At 43.5% G+C, this 10000-nt stretch overlaps 1 protein-coding gene across 2 annotated transcripts in view; it reads right to left on the reverse strand.

The window, feature by feature from the left end:
• The window catches only part of reps2 (RALBP1 associated Eps domain containing 2), a 33424-nt gene that overhangs the window by 18137 nt on the left and 5287 nt on the right, over positions 1-10000 (reverse strand). For both annotated transcript variants that reach the window (XR_014119082.1, XM_035521182.2), the window contains exon 2: positions 688-811. Coding sequence is in view for 1 of the 2 variants with exons in the window: in XM_035521182.2 (XP_035377075.2) it covers positions 688-811 (124 nt within the window). In the remaining variant the exon portion in view is untranslated. The remainder of the gene's footprint in view (positions 1-687; positions 812-10000) is intronic.

Here is a 10000-nt window from a genome sequence, read left to right on the forward strand (position 1 = left end):
TATGTCTGATATGATGTGTTTGATATGTCTGATATGTTGATGTGTCTGATATGTTGATATGTTGATGTGTCTGATATGTCTGATATGTTGATGTGTCTGATATGTCTGATATGTTGATATGTTGATATGCTGATGTGTCTGATATGTTGATGTGTCTGATATGTTTATATGTTGATGTGTCTGATATGTTGATATGTTGATGTGTCTGATATGTCTGATATGTTGATGTGTCTGATATGTCTGATATGTTGATATGTTGATATGCTGATGTGTCTGATATGTTGATGTGTCTGATATGTTGATATGTCTGATATGTTGATATGTCTGATATGATGTGTCTGATATGTCTGATATGTTGATGTGTCTGATATGTCTGATATGTTGATATGTTGATATGCTGATGTGTCTGATATGTTGATGTGTCTGATATGTTTATATGTTGATGTGTCTGATATGTTGATATGTTGATGTGTCTGATATGTCTGATATGTTGATGTGTCTGATATGTCTGATATGTTGATGTGTCTGATATGTTGATATGTCTGATATGTCTAATATCACCCAGCCCTGATTAGTGGCTTTCTGCAGTCGTCACACTGTAGTTTGACTCCACAAAACCCGCCCGTCCGAAGCGCCGCCCAAGGCCCCGACCAGGCTGAACGCTCTCCCCACAGATGAGTCACTTACCGCCCGAGGTGCTGTCCAGACACACGGGAAGGCCAGCCTGGGCTGCAGAGAGCAGCTTCAGCGCTACATAGAACTGACCACTAGCGAAGTAGCCCAGGCGCTTAGCACCACACACCTCCGTCACCTGGAAAGGGCAGAGGGCAGGCTGTCACAGGTCAAAGGGTCACTGCTCTGAGAAAGGAGCAGATCTTTAAAGATTAAAACAGCACCCATAACTCCTGCTTTCCTTTATATTACTGCAATCATCTGTCAAAGGATTTTTCTTTCAGGGTGTAGCAGATTATTTCAGGGTTTAACAGATCCAGTTGACTTTGAGAGGACAACAGAACATGTTTGCACCTCACACACCTCACACACAGTACTGCAGACTTCACACATCCACATTTATGGAATTTAGCTGACACTTTTATCCACAGTGTGATTGTTGTTGAAGGTTCAAATCCCTTACATGTAAATATAACTGAATTAAGTGCTTTCTCCTATCGCCATGGTAATTAAGTGCTTTCTCCTATCGCCAGGGTAATTAAGTGCTTTCTCCCATCGCCATGGTAAATAAGTGCCTTCTCTTATCGCCATGGTAATGCTACATACACAACAGGATAATAATATATCTCACTCTTGCTCACTCTCACTCCAACATTCAATCTCTTGCTCATTCTCACTCTCTCCTTCTCACTATATCTCACTCTACCCAACTCCCTCTCTCCCATTCTCTCTATCCCTCTCCCTCTTTCTCACACTTTCTCTCCTCATGGCTTGGTTAAGCATCTCTTCTCCTCCTCTCCTCTCCTTTCCTCTCCTCTCCTCTCCTCTCCTTTCCTCTCCTCTCCTCTCCTTTCCTCTCCTCTCCTCTCCTCTCCTCTCCTCTAGATCTATAAGAAGCACATCTCTGGCCCTCTCAGAAGTTCTCCTCTTGGCTTTCTCCCAGGCAGCCTGACTGTGCTCCAGAAAGCTGTAGGGCGAGAGCTTCTAGACGCCCAGCACAGCAAGAGGGCGGAGGAGCTGAGTTCATCTGGACGGCTTCTGGCCCAGAGCGCTTCCAGGCCGGCGGGCAGCTTCCTGATGTGGGCGGCCTTCTCCTGGCCCAGGGCCTGGTTCCTGACGCTGCCTTCCCCACTCCTCAGAGGAGACTGCTGGCAGCAGCATCCGAGGAGCAGGAACCTCCAGCCAAAGTAAGCGGGGGACGGAAATACACTTCAGGCATGAAATGAAACTGAGCACTTCTGTGGGAAGCATTACAAACACCATACAGCAGAGTCCTCATTGGCTGAGAGTGTTCCTCTGCCTGTCATTGGCTGAGAGTGTGCCTCGGTCTGTCATTGGCTGAGAGTGTTCCTCCGCATGCTTTGGTCTTCTGTCTCGCTCTTCCACTCCTTAGTGGTCTTCGTAGGTATTTTAAAGCATGTTTAGTATTTTAAAAATCGGCGAGGCTTGTTAGCTTCTCGTCCTTAGCACTGACCCTACCCATCTTTTAGATCAACTCCCCTAAAGCCTTCAAACATGCCGGCGTAAACGGCATCCTGTAAACGTCATCCTGTAAAGAACGTCATCCTGTAAACGTCAGCGTGTTCTTACACCGCTCTGTTATAACCTGATCTGGAACATGAGCTGATACACTATTGTATTATATATGTAACATTGACTAAAGTAGTTTGATTGATTTGCACTGTTAAATATGGATCTGTTTTAATATTATCATGCCTTCTCGCTTGGACTTGGTAAAATAAAAACAATCTATACCTGCCCCAATGTGTCTGGGCAGAGCGGTCAGATGTGCAACCTTGACCCAGACCAACCGCAACGACTTCGTCTCCTCCGCTCAGGAAACTGGACCTTCTCGCGTCTCTTTTTACCCCACGCCGCCAAACACAATTAAATCTCTTAGACAGCTCACATCCGATCTCAAGCCATGGCTAAAAATATTCTGGGCGCGTGTTAAAGGTGAAAAGCATTGTTTTAAAATGCACAGTCACTGTGCATGTGGAGACTGTTGTAACTGGCCACTGTAGCCTCATGAAGAGGTGCTTTAACATAAACAAATGAGCATGAATCAGGTACTGCTTCATATTCTGTGTTTACTCCATGAATTGCTAATATGCTATTACTTATTGTATTATGACATTATCTAGTGAAGTGTCCAGACTATTCTTGATCAGTGGACTACAGTAGGCTAGATGACCTAGCAGAGCTCCCTCCCTCCCTCTCTCTCTCTCTCTGTCTCTCTCTGTCTCTCTCTCTGTCTTCCTCTCTCTCTCTCTGTCTCTCTCTCTGTCTTCCTCTCTCTCTCTGTCTTCCTCTCTCTCTCTCTCTCTCTCTCTCTGTCTTCCTCTCTCTCTCTCTCTCTCTCTGTCTTCCTCTCTCTCTCTGTCTTCCTCTCTCTCTCTCTTTCTCTGTGTCTCTCTCCCTCCCTCTCTCTCTCCCTCTCTCTGTCTCTCTCTCTCTCTCTCTCTCTCTCTCTCTCTCTCTCTCTCTCGGTCTTAGTCTCTCACACACTCTGGTTTAAGATGGCGTTATATGTTACTAAAAGCCGACTGTTGTGTTGACACTAACTAAAGTGTTGGGGATGGATCACAAGTACACACCACCACACACTTTACATGTCTGTAGAGAAACAGAGAGACACATAGTGCATATGACGTGTCCCAAATGTCAGTGCCGTCATTAGGCTGTGTAACCTGACAGACATGTCTAATTATAGACCTTTTCTCTTCAGTTAGATACTGGAATGAGTTTTACTTCTTTCACTTTCGTACATTTCTAAAATCATCATGAACATTTGTAAAACTTTAAGTGTATTTCTCCAAACCATTTTACAAAGAGCACCACACAAGGGGTTATCAGCAAAAGCCCATAGCATGCTCCAATCCTTAGTCTATGTTTCAAAACTAAATATTTATGTCAATGAACACGTCAGGGCCATCAGAATGACACGGTTTGACTCGTTTTAGTTAAACACGCCTGGTTCAGCTCATCAGTCAATGACCAGGGTTAGTAAGTGTGTCAGTTGCTAAGCTTTACTAGACTCTGGTCCTCCAGGACCGGACATTGATGCCCTGTTCTAATGCCGTTTCTAACGTCCTGTTCTAATGCCCCATTCTAATGCCCTGTTCTAACGCCTGTTTGATTTTGAGGGGTAAAACCCCCAGATGCCGCTGTTTTGTGAATAAATGATGATTTATGTAAACAAAACAGAGAATCCCTCTTTGGGGGCTAAAAAACTTTGGAATAAAAGTCCAATAAAGGCTATGAGATGATCTCACCCATCAGTTTCTGGACTTGCTCTCAGATCTCACAGTTAAACTAAGGGATCCCCAAAACAACAGAAAGGTATCAGAACTGATAAACGAAAATAAAAACACAATTCCTTTCTGTTCAAGTAATCAAGATCTGGACCTCTTGAGCATGGGAGGAGAGTCACATGGACTGATGAATCTTCATTAACCCTTTGGCCAGCTAACTAGGCCCAAGGTGCACTAGTCTTTAAAACAATAGTTACATTAGGGGTGAGTAGTTTTTAGCGGAGTAGTTAGACTGTCCACCTCCCTGAGGTTTTTTTAAAGAGCTCAGGGCTATTCTGAGTGAAGAGTGCCAGCATCTCACGGTGAAGGACTGTGTGGGTTTAGGTGTGGGCTTGTGCAATAGCAGTTATTGCTGAATGAAGAATCTGACCAAAATAAAACTATTCTGTTAGTCATATTTATGATTGTGTTAAAGAGACGAAAAAATTTGATAACCAATAATATCAGCTGATATAATTTGATGTGGTCATAGTGTATTAGCTGTCAAAATATGTTTTATATGTTAGCTGAAAAATGTTACACTTCATTAAGAAACTCTGGTTTTGATTACCATCAAACAAACCACTTACAAATAACCATATAACTTAAAAACGGCTGCTGTGTAGGTTTGGCCTATGATGGCGTGTTAGGGCTCTGTATTCACACTCCGAACAGTATGACTGTTGCTCGAGATTCCTGAATGTGTTTTTCTTAGACAACATTTGAAGAGACTTTACTACCAATGCTGAAGAATCCATGAGACCTTAATGTTGGCCAGATTTACTGACCAAACACTGTGTCAATGTGGGCTGTAGTTCAGAGTGAGACTGGCAGTTACCTTTTGGGGTGGTTCCCAGCAAAGTAAGGAAATGGAAAAATCCCAGTAATCCGGATACAGATGGAGTCTGGATGAAAACTTAAAAGCATTACTTGAACTTCCTCTTTCACCCAAATATTGTTTCACCAAAGTAACAAAAATGACAACGCCGCCAACATGCTGGGTAACGATTAAGCCCTTAGTGGTTTAGTGGTTTAATGGTTTAGTGGTTTAATGGTTTAGTGGTTTAATACTGTGCTGCTGATGTGCTCAAGATTCTCGTTGCAGGTGCTTTGTCCATTTGCATCCCAATATCTCCCCTGGAATGCCGGTGCCAACGGCTCGTCACCCACCCACACGCATACCAACGCCTTTCCAGCATTTGGTGATGGAGTTTATGGACAGCACACCAGGTGGAAAGTCAAAAAGCTTCCTAGTCTTAGTTCTTTGTTCCCAGATTCCAAGGTGTGGCATTCCCACAAAGCTGCACTCTGACAGTGTTTGTGAGTCAGCTAATTGGAGAACTCTCCTTTGCCTCTAGGTATTAGTCTAAAACACAGCTTATCGCCCACAGTTAGGAGGAGATGTAGAACAGTAAATCAAAACTACCCAAACCCAAATTACTCTCATTCCCATTTTGTTCCATGACACCTGTCACGGTTGGTCAGCTGGCTAGCACTAGTTGCAACTCCAGTAACAATTCAGTAAGGAATCTTGACTCAGCTGTATATGGTAAAAAAGTTCAAATTTGCTGTGTCTTTAGACTGTAGGCTACTAAAAGATTCCCTGGTGGAAAAGGGTTGTTTTGTCTGTTATACCTTCAACACAGAGCTTCAGTTTCACTCGGGCTTTAGCAAACCTCTCAACTCCTCATTTGATGTCCCTGATGAGGGTCTGATTGAACTGTGCAGTGAGGTTGAAAAGTGCGTACCTGGTTGTTTTCAGATTTCCACATTGCTGCCAATGCCTGTCCGAGTTCCTCAACAGAGCACACTGTGGAATTGACTGACCTTTGAGATTAGACCCGTCACGATAAAGACGAGTGCTAGTGTAACCACTGGGAATACTTCACTAATCCGTTTGTTAACTGGACCTGCCTCAGTGGTGAAATGGCCTGACCTTCGTACTAGTCACTGTATTACCTTTCTATTAAAGCTAGCCACTATGATGTCATCATCACCGTAGTGTTTTCAAAACCATTCCCATGTCACTAGTTAAACCTATTGTCACACTGCCCAACACTCCTTCAAACTACACTACCCATCATGGAGTTAGTCTCCAGGAGAGAGGCTCATCTAATCATTGACAGTTCACCAGATCCTCATTACTTGCTTATTAGTTCACCTGTTTTTTCATGTACAGCAGGTGAAATAAGTATTGAACATGTCACCAATTTTCTAAGTAAATATATTTCTAAAGGTGCTGTTGACATGAAATTCAACAACCCATCCAGTCCACACATGCAAAGAAATCAAACCACAGATGTCCATAAATTAAGTTGTGTGTAATAATGAGAAATGACACAGGAAAAAGTATTGAACACACTTACTGAAATGTATTTAATACTTCGTACAAAAGCCTTTGTTGGTGACGGCAGCTTCAAGACGTCTCCTGTGTGGAGAAACTAGTCGCATGCATTGCTCAGGTGTGATTTTTGGCCCATTCTTCCACACAAACACACTTCAAATCCTGAAGCTTCTGTCGGCTCCTTCTATGAACTCTGAGCTTTAGTTCCTTCCGTAGATGTTCAGTTGGGTTCAGGTCAGGTGATTGGCTGGGCCATTCTAGCAGCTTTATAGTTCTTTCTCTGAAACCAATTGAGAGTTTCCATGGCTGTGTGTTTGGGATCATTGTCTTGCTGAAATGTCCACCCTCGTTTCAGCTTCATCATCCTGGTAGATGGCAGCAGATTTTTATCAAGAATGTCTCAGTACGTTTGTCCATTCATCCTTCCTTCAGATATATGAAGCGTGCCAGTTCCATATGCTGAAAAACAGCCCCACACCAGGATGTTCCCACCCACGAACTTCACTGTTGGTATGGCGCTTTTGGGGTGATATGCAGTGCCTTTTGACCTCCAAACATGGTGTGTATTATGGCATCCAAAGAGTTCAATTTTGGTCTCATCTGACCAGACTATATTCTCCCAGTATTTCACATGCTTGTCTAAATGTTGTTGAGCAAACTTTAAACGCGCTTCAACATGCAATGGAGTCTTGCGTGGTGAGCGTGCAAACAGGCCAGGGAGGTTGAGTGCATTACTTATTGTTTTCTTTGAAACAATTGTGCCTGCTGATTCCAGGTCTTTCTGTAGCTCTCCACGGGTGGTCCTTGGTTCTTGGACAACTCCTCTGATGATTCTTTTCACTCATCTGTCTGAAGTCTTGCAGAGAGCACTTGATCGTGGCAAAGTTTCTGGTGAAATTATGTTCTTTCCACTTCCAGATTATGGCCCCAGCAGTGCTCACTGGAACCTTCAGTAGTTTAGATATTCTTCTGTAACCAAATGCCATCAGTATGTTTTGCAACAATAAGGTTGTGAAGGTCATGAGAGAGCTCACAGGTTTTACCCATCATGAGATGGTTCTTGTGTGGCTCCTTAGTAATGAGACACCTTTTTACAGGCCATCAGTTGAACCATCTGATATTACTTTGCACCAAGTGGCAGGATTGCTTTCTAATTACTGATAGAGTTCAGCTGGTGTCATTCCAAGGCTTTTTGCACCTCTTTCTTCATGGGTTCAATACTTTTTCCTGTGTCATTTCTCATTATTACACACAACTTAATTTATGGACATCTATGGCTTGATTTCTTTGCATGTGTGGACTGGATGGGTTGTTGAATTTCATGTCAACAGCACCTTTAGAAATATATTTACTTAGAAAATTGGTGACATGTTCAATACTTATTTCACCTGCTGTATATAAGCCATCTTAAGACTGAACACACCATTCATGTTTCTGACCTCCTGTGTGTTTGACCTGCTTTTCCCGTTTCTCTTGACTACGATTTTTGCCTGCCCCTTGTTGGATTTGCTTGCCTGTGTTACTGCTTTGGTCTCGGACTGTTTACCTCTATGACTGCGATTACCCTGGACTGTATCAGTCTGGTTCTGACCCTGGCTAGTTTAACCACCACGGATCCGGATTATAATAATGTAATAAAACTCCTGCCTTTTATCCGCAAGCGTCTGACTGTGCTTTCAGCGTCACACCCACTAGATGGGTTGTGTTGGCTAGGCGGTCATGTGACATGGCCCTGCTTGTCCAGGCACTGGTTCAGTTCCTAGTTCATGGTTGTGGATATTCCTGCAGTGACCCTTTATCGCCTGCTACTGATGGTTGATTTCCAGGACTCTCTGTGGTCTACTGACTGTTGTCTACAGTCAGCTCTGCCTGTTCCTGGCCCCACTGTTTAATTCATGTCATTAATGAATGTACTCACAGTAATAACAGGCTCATTGAGTGGCTGCCTAACAATAAATGGTGGTAATAGCACATGACTAGTGTATTAGAATATATTAGCATACTAGGATGATTAGCATTAAAATAAATATGGTTTCTTGGTAACAACTTTGTGATCGGTTTACCTGCCTGTTTATCCGCCTGTTTATCTATCTGCCATGACTGCTTGTCTGAACTAGCGGGTGGTGACATCAGTATGTGATTCTAAAAGGAAGTTTGTTCTGGGTGTGTGTGTGCGTGTGTGAGAGTGTGTGTGACACAGAGAAATGCTGCTCGTAGCGAAATACTTGGCTTGGCTCTTCAATCCGTATTTTTGAATTTTACATTTACATTTACGGCATTTAGCAGACGCTCTTATCCAGAGCGACTTACAAAAGTGAATAAAACAACCTTTGGACAATCAAGCACGGTCTACATCCTTCCTAAATGGGGAACTGCGAAATTTGGAAATAACTTATCTGACTGTATTCCGAAAACGAAACTACTAGCTGAGAGCAAAAAACGGAAAACTGTGCTGCGCTGGAAGACTAAGGTAAGAACATCGATCTCTACAGACTACTGAAAAGATTTGCTGTTCAATATTTAAGTCTCTGGAACATTAGTGCTTCTGTTAATGTGTTGATCTATCTAATCATTTTATGAATAATCACACACGAGCTATGGCAAAGTCTCAGGAAAACAGGAGAAGACTCCGTGAACATATAATCGACTACCTGGATGATGAGGGAAACAAAATACCCAAACAAACGTACCTAACAAGGAATCCTGAAAAACTCATCGCAGATTCCAAGCAAGGAGAGAATGCAATTGTTACAAATCTCCTACTATATACACACCGCACGGACGCCTGGCACAACGCGATCTGTGTGTACTATGTGAATAGCACCCAGAATCCTTTAGAAAAGGGAAGACAGATCAAGGTAAATGTCCAGGCAGGGACCCTGACTGTAAATGTTTATAATAGTGGAATGGTCATGTTTCAAGGCGCCGAGTCCGTTCTGGTCTCAGTTCTGGACAGCTTTGATCAAATACTCCAAGTGGTTGAAAGACCATATGAGTTTGGTGGATTAAGTCAACACTCATCTGAGGAGCATCAACCTGAGAGAGAGCAGTCCCAACCCACAGAGAGAGAGCAGTTTCAACCCACAGAGAGAGAGCAGTCTCAACCCGCAGAAAGAGCGCAGTCTCAACCCGCAGAGAGAGAGCAGTCTCAACTCGCAGAAAGAGGGCAGTCTCAACCCGCAGAGACAGAGCAGTCTCAACCCACAGAGAGAGAGCAGTCTCAACCTGGAGAGAGAGAGCAGTCTCAACCCACAGAGAGAGAGCAGTCTCAACCCACAGAGAGAGAGCAGTCTCAACCCACAGAGAGAGAACTGGCCATTCCGGCAGATAGACAATCACCACAATTTACAGAGACACAACCATCTCAACCTGCTGAGAGACAATCTCTACAACCTGCAGAGAGACAATCTCTACAACCTGCAGAGAGACAATCACTACAACCTGCAGAGACACAGTCACTACAACCTGCAGAGAGACATTTACTACAACCTGCAGAGAGACTATCACTTCAACCTGCAGAGAGACTATCTCCCTAACCATCCGCTAGCCAGTCACTCCATTCTACAAAGAGACAACCTCTGTAACCTACAGTAAACCATCAGAACACATCAGTAATCCGATTAACACGTAATCAGACCTGAAATGTAATCAGACCTGTGAAAACTCTGAGTGTACCTGGGTCTGACAGTCT

This window comes from Electrophorus electricus, chromosome 21 (genome assembly GCF_041902795.1).
Source record: "Electrophorus electricus isolate QZ-2024a chromosome 21, ASM4190279v1, whole genome shotgun sequence".
NCBI lineage: Eukaryota > Metazoa > Chordata > Actinopteri > Gymnotiformes > Gymnotidae > Electrophorus > Electrophorus electricus.